The sequence below is a fragment of the Gigantopelta aegis genome, chromosome 6 (genome assembly GCF_016097555.1).
Source record: "Gigantopelta aegis isolate Gae_Host chromosome 6, Gae_host_genome, whole genome shotgun sequence".
In the NCBI taxonomy this organism is placed as follows: domain Eukaryota; kingdom Metazoa; phylum Mollusca; class Gastropoda; order Neomphalida; family Peltospiridae; genus Gigantopelta; species Gigantopelta aegis.
The window spans coordinates 94,984,178-95,006,387 of record NC_054704.1 but is presented as its reverse complement, the minus strand read 5'-3'; the positions used below and the strand labels follow the sequence as shown (position 1 = coordinate 95,006,387).

At 36.9% G+C, this 22,210-nt stretch overlaps 2 protein-coding genes across 5 annotated transcripts in view; one reads left to right on the top strand and one right to left on the bottom strand.

The window, feature by feature from the left end:
- Window positions 1-2,904: 2,904 nt before the first annotated feature.
- LOC121376311 (putative ferric-chelate reductase 1) overlaps window positions 2,905-22,210 on the top strand; it is a 40,085-nt gene continuing 20,779 nt past the window's right edge. The window contains exons 1-2 of one of the 4 annotated variants that reach the window (XM_041504152.1): window positions 2,905-2,991; window positions 21,845-22,085. In XM_041504152.1, the coding sequence (XP_041360086.1) occupies window positions 21,875-22,085 (211 nt within the window). In that variant the 5' untranslated portion in view covers window positions 2,905-2,991; window positions 21,845-21,874. The other 3 variants (XM_041504151.1, XM_041504154.1, XM_041504153.1) reach the window with 3 other exon arrangements.
- LOC121374802 lies at window positions 6,686-8,730 on the bottom strand. The gene is made up of 2 exons (XM_041501914.1): window positions 7,705-8,730; window positions 6,686-6,790 (listed from the first exon to the last, which is right to left on the bottom strand). Exons 1-2 carry the CDS (start codon window positions 8,728-8,730, stop codon window positions 6,686-6,688), a joined length of 1,131 nt encoding a protein of 376 aa, XP_041357848.1.

Here is a 22,210-nt window from a genome sequence, read left to right as displayed (position 1 = left end):
CATCATACATGTATTAACATTTTAAGCAATGACCTTAGTTGTAACTTTTTTTGTAATTGTTTTTACTGAAAGAATCTAAGTTTAAAAAAAAAGTTTTTTTCATTGCCTATATGCTGTGTGAAATGGGCAGGCACTGCATCGGTGTCACTGTCTTGTGATTTAAAAAAACCACAAATATTTTGAAGGCTGCATTAACTACAAGTTTGTGGCAGGTATTACATTACCAGTGAAACAGGAATTGATTATTTTATTTTATTTTGAAATAACGTTTTCTGCATTATGATTAGTGCACATTGTGCAGAATTAGTTTATAAATGAAAATGCTGAATTATTATACTATTGGTTTAGTTGTTTAATTAATATACTTGATTTTGAGTTAATTTATTCATAACGGCAACCATATAAAATCTGGAAAAAGAGGTGCATAAATATGCATTTTGTAGTTTCAGTCCCATTCTGACTGTCTTCCTTCTGCTGTGTTTATCTTTTCAGGCAATTGTTATCACACAGTGCTACTAATGAAAAAGTAGTGATTTCCCGTAAAACTATGTCAAAATTACCAAATGTTTCTCATGTAATAGCCAATGATTAATAAATCAATATACTCTAGTGGTGTCATTCAACAAAACAAACTTAAACTTCAACCATAGTGTAATTAATATTAGAAGAAATGTTCAGTATCTACTGTAACAATCAATCATATAATTTTATTACATTATATTATATATTATATTGCATTATAATAATATATTGATGAACAAAAAAAGATCTCAAAAACACTGACAGCAGAGATGGGGGTCGGGAAGTTGCTCACAATTAATGGCATTCATTCCCACAGGAGTGGGATGTAGCCCAGTGATAAAGAACTTTCTTGATGAGTGGTCGGTTTGGGATTGATCCCAGTCGGTGGGCCCATTGAGCTATATCTCGTTCTAGCTAGTGCAACACGACTGGTATATCAAAAGCTGTGGTATGTCAGGGCTTCTAGATTATGGTAGCTCCACTCCCATGGCTAGTGATATTCAGTGTTGGGCTATAAATAACTACTATTGCCATGCCCGACAGGGCTTCTAGATTATGGTAGCTCCACTCCCATGGCTAGTGATATTCAGTGTTGGGCTATAAATAACTACTATTGCCATGCCCGACAGGGCTTCTAGATTATGGTAGCTCCACTCCCATGGCTAGTGATATTCAGTGTTGGGCTATAAATAACTACTATTGCCATGCCCGACAGGGCTTCTAGATTATGGTAGCTCCACTCCCATGGCTAGTGATATTCAGTGTTGGGCTATAAATAACTACTATTGCCATGCCAGACAGGGCTTCTAGATTATGGTAGCTCCACTCCCATGGCTAGTGATATTCAGTGTTGGGCTATAAATAACTACTATTGCCATGCCAGACAGGGCTTCTAGATTATGGTAGCTCCACTCCCATGGCTAGTGATATTCAGTGTTGGGCTATAAATAACTACTATTGCCATGCCCGACAGCTAGTGATTTTTGTTTGACAAATGTTAAGAGTTACGTCTATTTGTAAATATGAATATCCTGACCCCACCCCAACCCTCCATTGTTAGTGGTTTTAAGCTCTATCTCCCTCTTTAGGAGTCCTATGTGATTATTACTGTCATTTAGTAAAATTGTATTAACTTAAAGTAAAGTAGGGCTAGTGAATTTGTAATCGTGGCTAGTAAATTTTTTAAATCACTGATCCCATGGTTAGTGGATTTTATAAAAATTCTAGAAGCCTTGGGTATGTACTATCCTGTCTGTGGGATGATGTATATAAACATACCTTGCTACTAATGGAAAAATGAAGTGGGTTTCCTCTAAGACGATATGTTAAAATTACCAAATGTTTGACATCCAATAACCAAGGATTAATAAATCATGTGCTTTAAACAGCCTTTAGTATTGTCGTTAAAAAAAACTTTTTTCCAATCCCACAATGCATCTGTATTATATACATACATTAATTACTATGCTAGTAGTGAATTAAATTTGGGATGGTGCATACAAACGGTTCCTTGCTGCTAACTGAAAAGAATAGCCCTTGCATTGACAGCAGTAGGTTTCCTCTCTCTTTGTGTGCTTCTTAACCATTTATGTCTGGAGCCATAACTAGAAATTAAAATGTGTTGAGTGCATAGTTAAGGAAAAAAATAATCTTCCTTTTATTCAACTCCAATATGTATTACAGAAGTCTCATGCAAAGAACATTCATGGAATGGGTCTTAATAAGTCTACGGTGAATGATCAATAAATCAATGTGCTCTAGTAGTGTCATCAAACAAAAGAAACTAACCAAGGTAAAGATCATTTATAAAAAATAAAAAACGTATTTAGGAGGGCAAGTGCATAGATTTTTTTTTTATATTATTATTATACACAACCATTGGAAAGAACACTGGAAATTTTGTACTAATAGTGATATCACACAAACCAGTCTGACATGGATTGTCTAGAACACTTTTTATCTCCAAAACGTTTTTATTGTATATTTTTGGATTGTTAGTTAATGAAAAAACAAGTAATTAGCAATGTGTTGTTAATTTTATTTATTTTAACACAGTATCTTTTAAATGTCCATTTGAAATATTTTTATTTTTAAAACAATTTTATATTATAATAATACATTACATGTAAAGCTAGCCTATTATAAACTTTAAAATGTGTTCTGCTAAGGCAGAATGTTAAAAGGTACTCTCTGCTACGGCATTGTTATTTATATCCAAAACCATTTCACTGTAAGAATTAAGTTGACAATATATATAAATAATATACATAACTTATTGCAATACAATATGGAATTATATAGATCTTGTTTGCTTTTATCAGCAGTATTTCAGAGCCCTTTTCTTTTAATTATTGATCCTCAACAGAACCTCTGGTGAGTTGTCTGCCCTTCCCACCGAACAAAGATTTTTAACAACATAAGTTACACAGTGTTTTGGTGATGATGTAGCTAGCAAACCAGTAGTCAAAGGTAAATGGTTTTCAATGTACTTGTTAATGCTCCATAATCAGATTATTCATTAATTAGGCATTATAATGGCTGCTTGTGGGTTTTGTTTGTTCAGTGTGACATAACATTAGTCTTAGAGGCTATTTGGGAGTCTAGTCTGCAGCTGTGAGTGACGTATCTGGGTCGAGGAAACAACTATACATGTATGTTTCTGCTTGACTGCATCTTTGCAGTTTCTAACAGGTCATACAGGGCTATGTGTTGTTTACAAATGTCTTTTCGATTAGGCTGTCATTTGCTATCGAATTTATACCTATAATTGGTCTTCTCTAAATGTATATATTGTTGTAATATGACATAAGCAAAAAGAGTTCAAATTCTGTAAAAATTAAAAATGCTCTTTATCAAGGCTCATATATTATTCATACTTGGCTCTTTTTTTTTAGGACTGAACAGTTTTGTTTTTAAACTTAACTTAAAATGTCAAAAATATCACTAACAGTTGTTAGGAAGAGATGCAAGCTAGAATGTACAAGGTTGTGACTTTTTACAATTTTTTTGGTACAAAAAAAGTATATTTTCACAAGTAGGTAGGATTTGGAATGTCAAAGATTCTGGTATGTGCTATCCTGTCTATGGAATGGTGCATATAATGGTTTCATCTCTAAGGCTACATGTCAGAATTACCAAATGTTTGACATCTAATAGCCAATGATTAATAAATCAATCTGCTCTTGTGGTGTCGTTAAACAAAACAAAGTTTAAAACACTGTATGGTGTAGTGGTTTTTTGTGGGGCAGGACGTAACCCAGTGGTAAAGCGCTCGCTCGATGCGCAGTTGGTCTGGGATCGATCCCCGTCGGTGGGCCCATTGGGTTATTTCTCGTTTCAGCCAGTGCACCACGACTGGTATATCAAAAGCCGTGGTATGTACTACCCTGTCTGTGGGATGGTGCATATAAAAGATCCCTTGCTGCTAATCGAAAAGAGTAGCCCATGAAGTGACGACTGCGGGTTTCCTCTCAATATCTGTAAACCGTAAATAAAATGTTTTGAGTGCATCCTTAAATAAAACATTTCTTTCTTTTTTTTTCTTTTTGTTTTTAAAGTATTTTATTAGCTTTTTGTTTTAAAATGGTATCACATCTCTGTACATTAGGTACACATACATAATGTACATGTATATTAGAATTACATTTACGCTTTACATACTGTATTAACAACAAGCAGGTGTTAATGTCCCAAATTGTCATCTGAAGCATGGCACAAACATCACAGTGTTGTTTTATCCAATATCCTGTGTGGAAAGTAGAACTTCCTGTATTTCAGGCTGGGCAACATCATCAAAGAATATGTACATGCAACATGGAAGGTTGTGATCAACAAAACATATAGTTGGCAGTAAAATGCTTATAATTAAAATGCTTGTAGCAAAATCAACATTTTGACACTTATAGTATTATACACTAACAATTAATGGCCATCACAATGTCATAAGATGTAAAGTAATTTTGAACATGTTTATCTTTACAAGCCTTGAAGTACCTGGTGCTTTAACACTAACAGGTACTAGAAATATCTGTATCCAAAATGAAGGGATGTTCCCAAGCTGCCATTTGTAAGGCCTGCTAATGGTACTATATAGCATCAATTAAAAGTTTATTTCTAATGCTTTGACGTGGAAAGTGCATACTGAAAAAAATAATCATAACTGGTGGTGTGGTAGGTATTATTAAAACTTGTCTTGTAAATATGTTGTAGGACTGGATTGAATTACACCATTATTTATGCATTATATATAGATTCAATCTTGTACAACACCGATTTTGTTATTTTTGAAAATAATACACGGATCAGTATTTGTAGCTGGGGAAAGAAAGAAATGTTTTATTTAACGATGCACTCAGCACATTTTATTTACGGTTATATGGCGTCAGACATGGTTAAGGACCACACAGATTTGGAAAGGAAACCCGCTGTCGCCACTACATGGGATACTCTTTCCAATTAGCAGCAAGGGATCTTTTATTTGCTCTTCCAACAGGCAGGATAGCACAAACCATGGCCTTTGTTGAACCAGTTATGGATCACTGGTTGGTGCAAGTGGTTTACACCTACCCATTGAGCCTTGCGGAACACTCACTCAGGGTTTGGAGTCTGTATCTGGATTAAAAATCCCATGCCTCGACTGGGATCCGAACCCATCAAAGTCAGATATCCATCCATCCATCCATCCATCCGTCCATCCATCCATTCAACCAACCAACCAACCATCCAACCATCAATCAATCCATCCATCCATCCATTCAACCAACCATCAATCCATCCATCCATCCATCCATCCAACCATCAATCCATCTATCCATCTTTACATTAATCCATCATCTTCCTTCCATTCGCCTGTCCGTCTGTCCATACATCCATGCTCCATCCACTTACCAACACTAAATTGTCCCTCACCCACACATCTGCATTCATAACACCAGCCCACCCTTTGAAATGGTATCACATATCTGTTTGTATTCGCTTCCATTAACAATTATGTAATGCTCTATCTGGCAGGAGATATAATGGGATGAATTACAAAATGCAGTGGGAGAGGGATCAGGGTGTTTGTCAGGGGTTACATAACATTTTCAAAAGAATGGTCTCTCTGGTATTTATAAATCAGTTTGATCTAGTGATGTCGTTAAACCAAAAGAAAATTTTAAAACGTTTTTGTATTTATAAAGTAAAGTGCAGTCAGTCATTGCTGTTCAAATTATATTTTTATCTAGTATTTATTGCAAAAACAAAACCTAAAATATTATTTAGTAGTTATTACAAAATCAAACAGACATAAATACTGACAAAAATAATCCAATAATATTGGTCAAATGACATCACAATGACAATGACACATATAACAGTACAAGGGGGGAGGGGGACAGAGGGTATAAAAATGGCACATTTCTCTTACTTAAAGTTAGATCCACAGTTACTTTGTGTGACTTGCTTGCCCCGGAGTCGGTCACTGGCATAGTCAGAGGCTGAATCCGGGGTGGGCGTGCCTGAACCCTTGTGGATAGGGGCACGTAAAAAGAGTTTCCCTGTTTCCCTGACTTGCTTGCCGTTTTGAGGTGTGGGTGGGAGTGGATAATATATGTCAATATTATTAGTATCAAAGCAGATAATTTCACCCACTCTATGGGTGTGTGTGTGGTTTTCTGTTCTTTAGCTCATTCATATTAACTGCAGTGGTGGCCGTACCACTTTGTTTTTGGGGTGTGTGTTATATTTGTTGTATGTGTGAAAATCTCCATCACAGGTGAATTTGAAATGAGAGTCTGGCAACTTCAAGTAGTACCACTATTTTTTACACTGTGACACCCATGAATTGTCATTCTTATTTATGATAAATGTGTTTTGCCTTTATGAATTATAGTTATGGCACACAGGCAGTTTACTTGTAAATTTTGCTATACATTTTCAGTATGCATTTATCTAGGACATTTCAATTTGTTCAAACTGGAAAATGTGACAGGGCCTGCTGAGTGTATTTGAAAATGCTACAAGTTATTATAATTGCTTCTCTGTTGTATATTACATTTTAACAACATGCTGCACCCACTGGGAGCTGTGAGTGCTTGCTGTTTGGAGTATATTTGGGTCATTATTCAAGTTCGGTGTAACACAGATGGGTTTGTCATTAGAAATATTTTCACTGGAGAGACTGTTAAGAGTAGGAACACTGGGGGCTGTCATTCTTTTGTTGGATCATTCCATTGCCTGGTGACAGACTGAATTTCAAGGAGTGATCCCATGTGTGTAGGCAGATGACCTGGTTTGACATTGTTCAGTCAGCCATATCAGGACTCAGTCTGAAAAGTTGTTTGTGTTTAACGACACCTGTAGAGCACATTTATGTATTTATCATCAGTACTGGATGTCAAACATTTGGTAATAGACCTCTTTCATATTCCCATTGCACATGTGCGCGAAGAGTACCGTCCCTTGCTGAATTGGACAGTATCGAGGCTATATACAAATTGGGGGCATGATTGACAGTTGTCATGAGCATCATTAGTAGCTTCGTAGGAGCTGTGAATCTCTAGTGACTAACGTACATATTTCGTATAACATGTTAAAATGGCTGCAAAAAATGGTCTACTAAAGTTTACATCGGAATGGTTTAAGACCAAAAGCAGTGAAACCTTAACTTAGACAAAGTCTCTGGAGTCACCTGTCAAGGGTATTATAAGAATGCAAAATTAAAAGATTAATACAATAAAATTAACTTTAGTGGAATGTGTTTGCTACTTTTAACAATTAGAATTATAGTTAAATATTCACGCAGATTTACCAATGATGTATCAGTATTTAAAATTTAATAAAATATGCCTCCCCTTCCTCATACAAAAACAAAACCCCTAACTCACATAGACCTTTATCACAGCTCTATTTTCCCCTTATCGTTTCATTAAAAAACAGACAGTCGTACAACTACTAATCAATGTTAAATGTCTATCCACAAATTATTTATTTTTGTATTTATTTATTTATTTACTTATTTATTTATCTTATTTTATTTATTATTTTATTTTATTTTATTTCCACTATCATTAATATCAGATACATACAACTTCACTTAAATAAATAGAGGATACTCCCAGAGTGTCTTGTGATATTTATAGGATATTAAACGAGCTTCCATTTCGTATCATGTTTATGTCCCGAGTGAAATAAACATGATACGAAATGGCCTTGCAAGGCTTGTAGGACTGAGAGAGCATCTGTGAGGAAGACAACTTGTTGACAGTCTTCTTTTGCATCCTTGATCATTGTAGCAGCCTGAATAAGTGCATGGGTTTCTGCATTGTAGTTGGAACTGTGGGTGCCGGTTGGTACTTTTGCAGTTAGGGTATTTCTTGAAGGGAGCTTGATAAATATGCCTGCCCCTCCATTGGCCACAGCATTTGTTGACGATCCATCAGTGTATGCATGGATCCAAGATTCTTCTGGGTACCGGTCACTGATCATAGCCATTGCCAGTGACCGTTTGACCAGGTCGTTTTGGGAGTCTGCTGAAGCTAATTGTGGGACAGACATGCTGATCTGTAGATTGGCTTGTTCATCATTCCATGGTTGTGGAAGATCTGTTGGGCAAAATGGAAGTGTCTTTGGTAACGGGTTAGCTTGGTGTTCTCTAGTAAGTCTTCTGCTTTGGTGGATGAAACTGCTACATTTGAGACGATTCTTTGTCAGACCATCCATTCTTTGTTTCATTGGATGATTGGGCAGGTACCTGAATTTCTCTGCCTGGATCATGATCTTGGCATCTCTCCTCTCACCAAGGGGTTGTATTGCTGCAGTTTTTTCCATGTCTTTAATGGGTGTAGACTTCATGGATCCCGTTATGATTCGCAGAGCTTGGTTTTGAACCTTGTCTAAAGCTTGCTGGTTGGTCTTTGCAGTGGTTGACCAGGCTGATGAACCGTATTCAAGATGCGGCCGTACAGTTCCTTGATATACTCTCTTGAGAATTGTCTCATTTGCTCCCCAGCTAGTTCCTGCTAGTTTCCGCATGATGGCTAATTTGCATCTGGCTTTTGTCTCTGCCTTTTGAATATGTGGTTTCCAAGTTTGTTTCTTGTCGAAGGTGACCCCAAGGTATGTTACTTCATCTGCATGTCTCAGTGGAGTGTTCCCAATTTTGATTGTTCCTGCTTTTTTCTTTGGTGATAGAGTGAAGAGTGTGGTAGAAGACTTGTCTGATGCCATATAACCGTAAAATAAAAAGTGTTGAGATCCATCATTAAATAAAACATTTCCTTCTTCAGGCAAATGCTCTACAAACTAAGCTATAGATCCCACCCCAGAAATGAAAACTTAACACTGAGCTAAATAATAGGTTGATGCTGTTGTCGTGGCCCAGACAAAAGTATATATCTTAAATTCTTTAAAAAAAAATTAACTTATGTTTTTTAAGACAAATAATATAGGGATTGCAATTTTTTGTTTGTTTTTAATGTACTTGCCTAATGTGCATTGTCATAGACTTTTTAAAAACAAAACTGAGTTGAACAGACGCAGTTTGCAAATGACCCAGTTTCATTCAAAACTGGAAGTAACATTCCAGCCTCCTCCACACATCCCAAAACCCCCAGGTAATACATTTTGGAAAGGTGTTGGATCAGATTGGGTTAATCTGGTTATAGCAGATTTATGGATTAGCCAGGTGCCAAAGTATATTTGTATATCTACTCATATGCATGTATGTAGATGTTCACTTGTACATCATACTGTATTCATATGTATGTATGTACAGAAATTACATCTACAAAAAAGCATTCTGATAATTTAATGTGGGTTTCCTTTGTTTTTAAATGTACACACTTTGTAAGTGTATAGCAATATCTTGATATCTTTTGTTTGTAAATATTTCTCTTTTACTATCAGCTGCCACTTTACATACTAGTACATATACATCCTTTAGGAGGCCTCAAGCATGTGTATGGGAGAAGCCGGTTGGTAAACTATTTATATCTTCACTGCTTCTCCCAACTTGATTCAGAAAGGTCACAGCTTGGGGTCATTGGGCCATATTTGGCTGTGAAACCCTATCTGGCCACTGCTATAAGCATGGAGGCTGAAAGTGTGTGATGAACAAGGGGGGTGAGAGTTGCATGAAGTTTGGTTTAAACTGTGGATTACTTTTCTCTCCCGTTACATGCTCTTGTCACAAGGTAGGTCAAGTCTGACATGTGTAGACTCTCTAGTGTTCTGTTTGACTAATCCTTGCTGTTTGTTGGTAGTGGGGTTCTGACATTTTGCCGCTGTACTTGTTTATCACAGAGGAATTTCCTATGAATCAGGGATGGGAACTTGTTTGGTGAGTGTCTACTTTTCAAACTTGTCTATGAGTTGGACTGGCTATACCTGGATACATGTATCGAGAAGTCGGACTGAATTGGTGTGGCATCTGAAATCATTTTTGTTTGTCGGTAAAGTGATTGAATTTTTCTAACAGTAAATAGATCTAAGTTTAAATATTCAATATTGTGTTACCATGATGTAGCAGGTGCTACCAGTGGTTGTTTCACATTCTGCTTGAGGAATTTTACAGGAATTACTTTGGAAATTACTAACGTTTGGTGAATCTGATTTTCATGTTGATTAATTTATTTATCGTAGTCAGTATCAAGGTAAGCAGAAGGGGCGATACCAGATTTTGTGAAAGTATAGGATAAGATGTGTTGACTGGAATATTGATACTAAATATTTAAGTGATGACCAACAGGAATGGTTGATAGGGTACAGTTGCTGCCAAATAGGGATGTTAAAGTGGTATTCAGAATGAACATGGTGTGAGCAAGATGGTTTAAGCAACCATCAAAAGTGGTATCAAAAAGTTGTTTTTTAATAATTACAAATTCTAATTTCTCTGCTGGTAGAAATGGGAATTCTAATATGCTGATAGAATTTCAAATTCTACCAATTCCATTTTCTAGTCATGAAGAGTCATTCACATGTTCACATGTTTGCTGTACGGAGTTAAGAAAAGCATTGAAGACTTGTATTATTGTTCAAGATCTTGCACCATAATCATTTTACAGTTTTAATGGTTTATACATTTTATACAATTCACTTACAAGTACTTGTAAATTAATCTCTATATACGCCATTATGTTTGTATAGCCATGACTCATGAACCAGTACCCCACAACTGGTACAACAAAGGCTGTAGTACACATGTAAGTATGTACAGTCCTATCTATGACAAAGTGCATATAAAAGATCCCTTGCTGCTTAGTCTGTGGCAGCAGTGGGGTTTCCTCTGTAAAATTCTTTCAACCAAGAATTGAAATATGATGGATAACATATAACTGTAGTTTACAATGTGCTGAAGTGTCATTAAACAAATATTACTTGAAATCCATTCTATAACTAACCAGTACATGTAAATCTTTTAATCATCCATTTACATAGTATTAAAAAATATGCATGTATGTATTCGTAAAATACATACATGTATACACACAGATCTAATAGTAGTTTATTAAATACCTGTAATGTCATTAGATAACCATTGATATCAGCCGTTTTTCTCTTCTCAACATTTACATAGTATTAAAAAATAAACATGTATGTATTCGTAAAATACATACATGTATACACACAGATCTAATAGTAGTTTATTAAATACCTGTAATGTCATTAGATAACCATTGATATCAGCCGTTTTTCTCTTCTCAACATTTACATAGTATTAAAAAATAAACATGTATGTATTCGTAAAATACATACATGTATACACACAGATCTAATAGTAGTTTATTAAATACCTGTAATGTCATTAGATAACCATTGATATCAGCCGTTTTTCTCTTCTCAACATTTACATAGTATTAAAAAATAAACATGTATGTATTCGTAAAATACATACATGTATACACACAGATCTAATAGTAGTTTATTAAATACCTGTAATGTCATTAGATAACCATTGATATCTCTTCCCAACATTTTTATTATTATCTTTTTTTTTCTTTTCTTTTTTAACACACAACCCCTTTATTTGAAACTACACCCACCCCGATTATGATCACTATGTGGTGGAGTGAGGCCCTGCTACTGTGAGCTGTCACTGAACAAGTGTTTATTTAAGTGCTTTAATTACATTATACTCGTTTCCCCTGCATTACTGTTTTACTCTGTAAGCATGAATCATCTAATAGATACAATCTGCAGTGCTTGGCAGGTTTCTGGCCGCCTCCCACCACATGTACAATCTCACCTCGTCTCTATATATTAACTCTATTCTTAGTGCAAAGTGAATACTTGTAATTAAAAACAGAGCTGCTTCCAAGTTGTCAAATCTGTTAAACCTCAAGAAAAGCCAGATGTGTACATGCATAAGCTTGTAAAATGTGTGAGCAGTCAAACTTGTACATGGTATACTAAGCTGCTAACTAAAAAGTACTTGGCCTCTTATGGCAAGTGGCTACTTACAGGTGCTACTATACAACTGGTGTAACAAAAGTTGTGGTATGTACTGTCCTGTCTGTGTGGGAGGTTGGATATAAAAGACACATTGCTGCTAATCCGAAAGAGTGACCCATTGTGTAGTGGCAGCGGGTTACATCTCTCATTATCTGTGTGGTCCTTAACTATATTTCTAATGCAATATAAGTGTAATTAAAATGTGTTGAATGTGTACTTAAATAAAATATTCCTTCATTCTTAAAGGCGTTATATGCTTTGAAATGTAAACATTATACCATCAACTACATGCCCATAAAAATTACAACCGATTAAACTAATTTACTAGTAGAAAACACATTTTTTTATCAGTAAATGTTTAGTTGATGACAAATGGAATTGGGTGTGTTCATTTGAGGTGAAAACTCCATAACATTATGCAGGCAATGTTGCCAGCACGTTCACTGCCTTTGTAGAAAACAAGTCATTGGTCCATTGGTCTATTTCGCGTTCCAGCCAGTGCACTATGACTGGTATATCAAAGGCTGTGGTATGTTCTATCCTGTCTGTGGGATGGTACATATAAAGGATACCTTGCTGCGAATGGAAAAAATGTGGCAGGTTTCATCTCTAAGACTATATGTTAAAATTACCAAATGTTTGACATCCAATAGCCGATGAATAATAAATCAATGTGCTCTAGTGGTGTTGTTAAATAAAACAAAATGTTTGTAGAAAACAACTGTTTCTGATCATCCTATTTGGTTTCCAACAGTCAACTTGCCAGATTTTGTGACTTGATTTTCATAAGAATCTAGTCATGCTGAACACAGCTCTTTTTACACTGTATTCCAAGCACATTACAAGTTTGACATGCCTGAGTTATGTATGCAAAAATTATTTGTGGGACCAATTAATATGTACTTATTTATAACAATAAAATATAAAAATAGTAAAATATGGCACTTGTAATACGTTCTATGATATAGCATCTTTAATATAAGGGGCAATATTTAGCTCAAGAGGTGCTTGTGTTGCAGGATCGAACCACCTTGGCAGATCCATTCAACTGATTGTTTTTTTTCCTGTTCCACTCAGTGCACAATAAATTGCTATGGTATGTGCTTTCTGTCTGTGGGAAAATGCATATAAAAGATCCTTTGCTACATTAGGTAAAATGTAGTGGGTTTCCTCTGGTGACTACATGTTAGAATTACCAAATGTTTGACATCCAACAGCCCATGGTGAATTAATCAATGTGTCGTTAAACAAAACCAATTTCTTCTTGTCACACCCTGTTGTCCACAATACAAAACAGCCAATGTTCATCTCGCATGTTAAATTGTTAATCGGTGGCGTAGCATGGTTTGCCAGCGCCTGGGGCAAGGCAAGTATTGCGCCCCCTAACCAGTGGACCATTGGCACTCCCAAGTCCCTTCCACCAGTCCAGAATTTTGCTCCCAGGGCAACTGCCCCGGTGGCCCCGCCCACGCTACGCCACTGGTTAACTGGTGACATTATGTGTATCAATCTGCCTGTTTGATATTGTAAAGTTTGAGCTATGTATCTTAAACAACAAAAAAGTTACAAGCTCCCAGACATGTAACTTTTAGCCGAATATCCTTGCCAGTGTCTATTTGAGAGAAAAGAGCTTGACAAAACAAACAGTTTAATATAAGTTGATGGGTTTTTTACTTAGAAGAATGATGAGTGGTCTATTTAAGATGGGATGGGATGGAATTCAATGATAATGGGCTTGCTTGAGGTGTGATGAGTTGAGTTGTAGGATTGACTTAACTCAATGTAATACAGGTTTTCCACATCCAAACCCGGGATTGGGGGTGGGTGGGTGGGTGGATGCAGGATGTAGCTCAGTAGTAAAGCACTTGCCTGATTCACAGTTGGTCTAGGATTGATCCCTGTCAATAGACCCATTGAGCTATTTCTAGTTCCAGTCACTGCTCCACAACTGGTATAACAAAGGCTGTGGTATGTACTATCCTGTCTGTGGGATGCAGCTTATAAAAGATCACTTACTGATAATTGGATAGAGTTCATTGTGTGGCTTCCTCTCATTATTTTTGTGGTCCTTAAAGGGACAGACCCTAGTGTTTAAACACTAAGGCATATTTTTCACTATTAGAGCCGTTTATGATCACTGAAATCAAACATTACTTGTATTTTATTGTTTAGATTGTCCATTTCTGTACAACGGAAGTGTTGCTGCTCACCCTGGTGTTTCTAATACCACAAAATGCAGTTTTCATATTTTTTTAAAAATGCACATGTGTCTGAGAAGTAATGATTATGGAGTCGCGTTTTTGTCTATTTGTAAGGGCATTTCAATGTCACAGACTCTTGTTTCACTCTGTTGTATCCAAATTTGTTTAAGGTTTGTAAATTAAATAAACTTAGTGTCCATTTTTACGGGTTGAAACTAGGGACTATGTGAAAAATGCCTTAGTGTTTAAAAACTAAGGTTTGCCCCTTTAACCATATATCTGACACCATATAACCGTAATTAACGTGTTGTGTGCACCATTAAGTAAAACATTCCTTCCTTCCCATCCCAACCAGTGCCTGACAACTGGTACATCAAAGGCCATAGTATATTATACTGTCTTGTGTAGTGTACTAGTATATTATGAAAGATCCCTTTCAACTATTTGTTAGGAGTAGCAGGTTTAGTAGAATATCCAGTCTATTTTAAAATGCCACATATCACACATTATCAGTTTACTCAGAAATTGTTCTTTGTAATACCTGTAATTAGTTTTAAAAACTTCAGTATGAGCCATGACGTGACATTTTGTCTAGTTTTGGTATATACAGTGAAACCTTTCTAAACTGGACACCCACGGGAAGAAGTACAAAGTCTGATTTTAAGAGGTATCCAGTTTAAATAGGTTCTGCTCTATACTAATATTTAAAAAGGGTTTGTGAAAAACATCTTATTTTGAAGGAATTCCTGTTTACAGTGTCCGATTTTGAGAGTTTTCACTGTATATTATGTACACTGTTCTATGGAGTATATATTATGAAGGATCTCTTTCAGCTATTTATTAGGAGTAGCAGGTTTTCTTGTGTTCTAAACTCTCTAGGCATGTTTAGCAGGGCTGGCTGGGTTTTTTACACCTAATTTTAGATGGAATTTGTTATGACAGAAGACACCAGCTAGTACCAGTCAAATTGTTTTCAAGTCCTCCGTCATTCTAAACATGCCACAGGGTAAAATGTTTGATGTGAACTGTCATTCTGTTTGTTCATTGTGCAAACTGCTAATCATTTCTGTTGTTAAATGGTCTGAAACTTGAAATAAAAATAATTTGACAAAGTATGAAAGAAACTTACAATTGGCTATGTTAAGCAAATATTATTAATATGTACTCAAACAGTTGGCTACAGTAAAAAAACACACCCAAAAAACAACAAAATATTGACACCAAATAGTCATGTTTTAAAACGAACAGAAGTATCATTAAAAACAATTCCTTTCTTTTTATTTTCCCCTTAAATTTCTAAATTCCAATTTTATACCTGGAATAAAGTTATTGTATTAAAAGATGATAAAATTATACACGTTTTCAAATCAGAACTGGTTTTATTTAGGACTTACGGTAGCATTAGGAAATAACTCTACAGAGTTTTAACATTTGTGGGTCATATTGTCTATCTGATGCCCACAAATGTAATTTTTGACCAAAATGGTTAGCCTGAGGTAGAAAATGAAACATCAAATAGGCAATAACTCATCTAAAACTCCATACGGTTATCGTCATTGTAAACTGAAATGTTGTTTTTTCATGCAAGCAGCTGAATGATTCATATTTTAAAAAAGAAATTTGTCATGACGTCACTTTGTAATGACGTCACTTTGTAATGACGTCACTTTGTAATTTGTAATTACGTCACTTTGTAATGACGTCACTTTGTAATTACGTCACTTTGTAATGATGTCACTTTGATATTACGTCTAATCATCATTAGCTTTGTGGATGTTACTGTCTATTTTATCAGGATAAAAAATGTAATTAACCAATCATATTACAAATCATATTCACCATAAGTTTACAAGTTCATTTAAATCTTGTATCTGGGCATGTCGTAGCCCAGTGGTAAAGCCCTCGCCTGGTGCACAATCAGTTTGGGATCGATCTCTATGTACCGATAATGTACATTTGTACTCACTACATATATATACACTGTAACACATACATGTTACATGTCTATTGATTGTGAGTGTATGTAAATTACCTGTACCTGAGTCAGCTGTAGGTGTGCATCACCTATTAACATGATTAACCAGAGAAAACTGTTCTGTATGTATCTAGTCCCAAAATAGCATCCTTCTTTAGCTCTGTGGAAGTGGCATCTGTAACAAGGTACAGACATATGTTTCTTTTTCTGCCAAACCTACATGTATCATCTAGGATCAGCTACATAGCTTTTGAGGGGTGGGGGGTTGCTTAACAACACCACTGGAGCACATTGATTTATTAATCATCGGTTATTGGATGTTATTTTTGAAAAGTAGTCTTAAAGGAAATCTGCAACATTTTTCCACTAAAAAGAGATCTTTTATATGTACTTGCCTACAGACAGGATAGCACATACCATAGCCTTTGCTATACCAATTGTGGTGCACTGGTTGGAATGGAAAATAGCCTAAAGGGCTCACCAATAGGGATCGATCTCAAACCGACCGCAGTCATTTTACCACTGGGCTACATCCCGCCAATATGAAAGGAATGCTAAAGCAAGGCTTTTGGACTGGTGTGCATATTCAACGATACATAATGCACATTATTGCTTAGTATCAACAAGTATACTCATATAGTTAATTAATAAAACGGTTAAATGTGATGGCTATTATATATAACGGGTGCAGCCATTTTGTACCATCCCAGTGAATACGCCCTCTGGCGAGCTGGTGGTTACGTAATACATAACGTGTCACGTCAGGAATTAGTCTTCGAACTGAAGAAACAAAACATACCTGATTTTTGCAGATGCATCGCAATGTTCTGTAATAATATTCATCCCAGAAGCACAGCAACGTGTATATGACAATATGTGGTTTATTTTTCAATACAAAATAAACACCATTGTCAAAGTGTTGAAATAACTATTATATTTTGTATATAAATTAACCCACGTACTGAAATAATAGTCGGAGTGTTTTCTTGCTTAATTGGTTTTTCTTTCCGTGGCCTGTACCTGTGGTTCTTGATTGGCAGGTGTATACTTAGACGGTCCCTAGACACTGTGTCTAGACAAACTAAAAAGACGTGCCTCTTTTATGAAGATCACAGGGTATTATGTGATAACCTCAAATCGTAATGGACTTTAATTACCAGCTTTATTACTGTAAGTAATTCTGTAAAACCCGTGATTAAGTAGACTTTCCCATCTAAAATCACAAAGCTGACCAATTACGTAGTCCCAGAGAAAAGAAAAGTATCACTTGGGTATCGTGAGTGGTCGTTTTTGCTCGAACGTATTTTACCAATAGGCCTAATAATATGCTCTTTTTTTATGGATTAAAAAAAAAGAAGATATATATATAACTGCATTTCGTTATATTGATGCAAATTGAAATATATTTAGTTAAATAGTTTATTATACTATCAAGTCATTTATGTTGTTTTACAAGTCAGGTTGATGAAAGTGAAGCGCCTTGTCGTAAATTAGAGCATTTGTTTACACTGTGCATAATAGAGAAGTTGGACCTGAGCTGACGTCACTTCGCCCCAAGCTATACCACCGGACGTCACAAAAACAAAACAAAATGGCTGCCCCCAGTTAGCAGGAATAATCACAGTTTTTTATTAATTCTAAAATTACGCGTTTTTCATTTGTTAAAGTGTCAGTATGTCTTGGTGGTCCGGGTATGCATCTTTCCAACACATAAGGCTCTTGTTGGAGTTTAGTCTACCTTTAATATAACGACAGTTGCAGACTTGACCCTTTTCACATATGAATGTTATTATTAGACAAAGGCAGAAACAATTTTGATTCCTTTATTTGTTAATGGCAGAATGAAATCCTTTGTTCTGTACATTTTTAACGTGATAGAGGTGTGAAATAATATACAAAATGACAATATTTGTTTTGTACTATGGCAAAAATGAGATCTTTGTTTAGTATAAGCATGAACCAGCAAACTGGATCTCATAGACAACAATGGTAATATGGGGCTATATGCAACCTTTTGTTCAAGGTGTACATCAAACATCTAAATAGTACAGCACCTCATTGATAAAATAAATCAAAGAAAGTGGGAGTGTATGTTGCTCATTTCATATATAACAGGAAAAATTTGACTATCCTATCTCTGCATATGTATTTACCTACATGTATGTGTATTCTAATGTTAATTTATGTGGGACCCACCCCATATTAAGCACACTGCTGCCATACTAAGGCAAAAGATAGTAAGTTGTAACTGAGTAAAAAAAAAAAAAAAAAAAAAAAATGTTAACGTATGAATCATGGTATTTTAAATTGTATAGTTGTAACAAAGGGTTAACTGCCATGCCTATTTGTGTGCCAGTGGAGAGATGTTAGTTGTAACAAAGGGTTAACTGCCATGCCTATTTGAAGGTTTGCCAGTGGAAAGATTCTTGTTTCCTGTTTATATGGTTCAAAGAACAATCTGTGGAAGAAAGGAGAGAGGGGATACTTCTGCATGTGTACATTTGCCATCTGGTTAACAATAACAGACACATGTTTCTTGTCAGACGTCAGCCAGCTGAGGTTAAACAAACAATTCATGATGAAAATATTTTAAAATATTTCTAAATACAAGAAATAACATCATTACATTAAGATTATATTACAATCACCTTGTAAATTAACATTTACCTATCTACAGGTAGTTACATGTACATTGATTATAGATATATACTGACATAGTGTATTACTTGTGATGTAGTTGCCTCTCAGAAAGCTAATTTTGGGATCAAACCAGTTTACCGAGTACTTACCGATTAACTGCTTTTTGAGACATTGCACAATCTGTTCAATATGGTGTGCTCAGGACAGCATGCTTTGTATCTTAATCTGAGATAAATATGGAAATTACCTAAAAGTATATTAATGGAAAGGTGTAAGGCCATAAAACTGACTTCACTAACAACTAACAACTAATAATTAACCACTAACCACTGTCCTGGACATCCAACCCTAACAGAGAGTTGTGTGTGTCCAGGTCAATGTCTTTGATAGAAGCACGGAAATCAAGAAAGGAACTAATAAAATAAATAGAAACACATTACAATAGATAAGTGAATTAGCCATGTCCTTACAAAAATCAGCAACAGTGTGCAAATGTTACTTTCTTTTCAGTTTTGTACTTTGTATTTGTGCTATAACTTACCCATAATATTTGTGTCATAAACCCATTGATATTTAGCATTTTTAACCTGGTTAATATTTTTTTTGCTGTCAATGGGTCATTTGTTTACAAGCCAAAACATGTACCGTACCTGAGCACAATGTTTTGATGTGATTTAGTTAAAGTGCATGGCATCAAACTACATTTGTGCTAATAGTGATAACATCATATTACCAATAAAATGTTATTTTAGTAGTGTTGTAGGATACATATACTCTTCAAAAAAAGAAACGCAAAAGGGTACAAATGGGTTATAACTCCGATTTTATGTTTCCTACCGGTTCATGCTTTGTGAATATAAGGTCATTGCATGTCCCAACAACATTCCCACGGTTACATTCGATAAAACGCAGCTACTGTACAATAAAGTTCCAAAATGTGAATATTCGCAAAAACGCAGCCACGTGCAAACCATGTCATCACTGCACGTGCGTTGTCTGCACGTGCAACATGAACACCAACAGTATAAAAGTGCAGGGTGTTCGCTTGCCTGGACTCTGTATCTGGCCGACAGTTGACAATCCAGGACATGCCACATCTCAGTGAACCGCAGAGAAACAATGCCATCGGCCGACTAGACGCAGGCGAATCCAGAACGGCATTCCATGTGTCCCCAAGCACCATCTCCAGACTGTGGGACCGTTACCAGCAACATGGATCAACACGTGACCTCCCTAGATCCGGTCGACCACGGGTCACTACCCCCGGGCAGGACCGCTACATCCGGGTACGCCACCTTCGGGAACGATTGACTACTGCCACCTCCACAGCCGCAGCAATACCAGGTTTGCGCAGGATATCCGACCAGACCGTACGGAACCGCCTACGTGAGGTAGGAATTCGTGCCAGACGTCCAGTTCGAGGTGTCATCTTAACACCACAACACTGTCGACTCCGACTGTAGTGGTGCCAGATTCATCGACAATGGCCTCAACTGCGATGGAGACAGGTGTGGTTCAGTGACGAGTCCCGATTTCTGCTCCGACGTCATGATGGAAGATGTCGCGTGTATAGGCGTCGTGGTGAACGTTATGCGGCAAACTGCGTGCAGGAAGTGGACAGATTCGGCGGGGGTAGTGTCATGGTGTGGGCAGCCATCTCACACACTACCGATTAACTGAACTGACCTGGTCCACATGCAGGGCAACCTGAATGCACAGGGCTACATTGACCAGATCCTCCGGCCACACATCGTTCCAGTTATGGCCAACGCCAACGCAATGTTCCAACATGACAACGCCAGGCCTCACACAGCACGTCTCACAACGGCTTTCCTACAGAACAACAACATTAATGTCCTTCCTTGGCCATCGATATCACCGGATTTGAACCCAATTGAGCATCTATGGGACGAGTTGGACCGACGCCTCCGACAGCGACAACCACAGCCCCAGACCCTGCCCGAGCTGGCAGCAGCCTTGCAGGCCGAGTGGGCCACCATCCCCCGGGACGTCATCCGTACTCTGGTTGCTTTAATGGGCAGGCGGTGCCAGGCAGTTGTCAACACACACGGAGGCCACACCCGGTATTGACTCCAAATGACCTTGACCTTGGTGGTGTGTCCTATCACTTACTCACAATGGACTAGAGTGAATTGTGAACAATCCTGCAACATTTGGTAATTATCGGACTCACCATTCAATAATTAAATCAATTCTCCAAATGTTACTACAATGTGGTTTTGCGTTTCTTCTTTTGAAGAGTATATGTTAATTTAGAAGTGTTGTAGGATAAATAGAATTTGCGACTCATGTTTTATAATATGTAAATTATCAACAGTGTCTAGTTAATCAGTATTTGTCTGGGCAGAGCCTCGACAAATACCCCCCCAAAAGGTCAATTTTCTTTTGTTTAACAACACTAGAGCACATTGATTTATTAATGGTGTCAAACATAATCTTAGAGAGGAATGCCGCTACATTTTGCCATTAGTAGCAAGGGATCTTTTATATTCACCATTCCACAGACAGGATAGCAGATCCCATGTCCTTTGATATACCAGTCGTGGTGCACTGGCTGAAACAAGAAATAGCCCAATGGGCCAACTGATGGCACATCAGACGAGCACTTTACCACTGGGCTATATCCCACCCCAACAAATACCAATTTACACAAGATATTTTCCTTATTAAAAACACTAGTGATGAATCCTCTATCCCTCTAACATGGATATTTCTTTACTTTACAGACTTGTTTAGAAAGCCAGTAGACGTCGACGATGATCCTGGCACGGATCCTCTATATATCTAACATGGATATTTCTTTACTTTACAGACTTGTTTAGAAAGCCAGTAGACATCGACGATGATCCTGGCACAGATCCTCTATCTATCTAACATGGATATTTCTTTACTTTACAGACTTGTTACGTCGACGATGATCCTGGCACAGATCCTCTATATATCTAACATGGATATTTCTTTACTTTACAGAATTGTTTAGAAAGCCAGTAGACACCGACGATGATCCCGGCACAGATCCTCTATATATCTAACATGGATATTCTTTACTTTACAGACTTGTTTAGAAAACCAGTAGACGTCGACGATGATCCCGGCACAGATCTTGGTGTCTGTGCTGCTGTCTGTGGTGCAGCTGGCAGTGTCGTACAACCCGGTGGAGGACACAACCAGCTGCTGTAAGTGTCTCGACCTCCTGCCCGACAACGTCCCTGACAACGTCAAGCCTCAGGTCATCCCGTCACCATTCAAAATTGTCGTCTCCAGGCAGGACTATGTGCCCAATGAAGAGGTTAAAAGTATGTAACTGTTAACTGTTTTGTTTTTTAATAGGTACATATTATTATTAGAGTAAAACCTGTCTAAACTGGACCCTGAACAAACCAGAATCCTGTCAAAACAGGATTAGTATCATGATCCTGAA

What these genes read in the sequence shown, in the direction of transcription:
- LOC121374802 (XM_041501914.1), bottom strand. Translation starts at nt 8,730, where the DNA reads ATGGCATCAGACAAGTCTTCTACCACACTCTTCACTCTATCACCAAAG. An exon ending in AAGCCTTGCAAGGCCATTTC is followed by an intron (nt 6,791 to 7,704) that starts GTATCATGTTTA and finishes ATGTCAAACCAG; the next exon opens with GTCATCTGCCTACACACATG.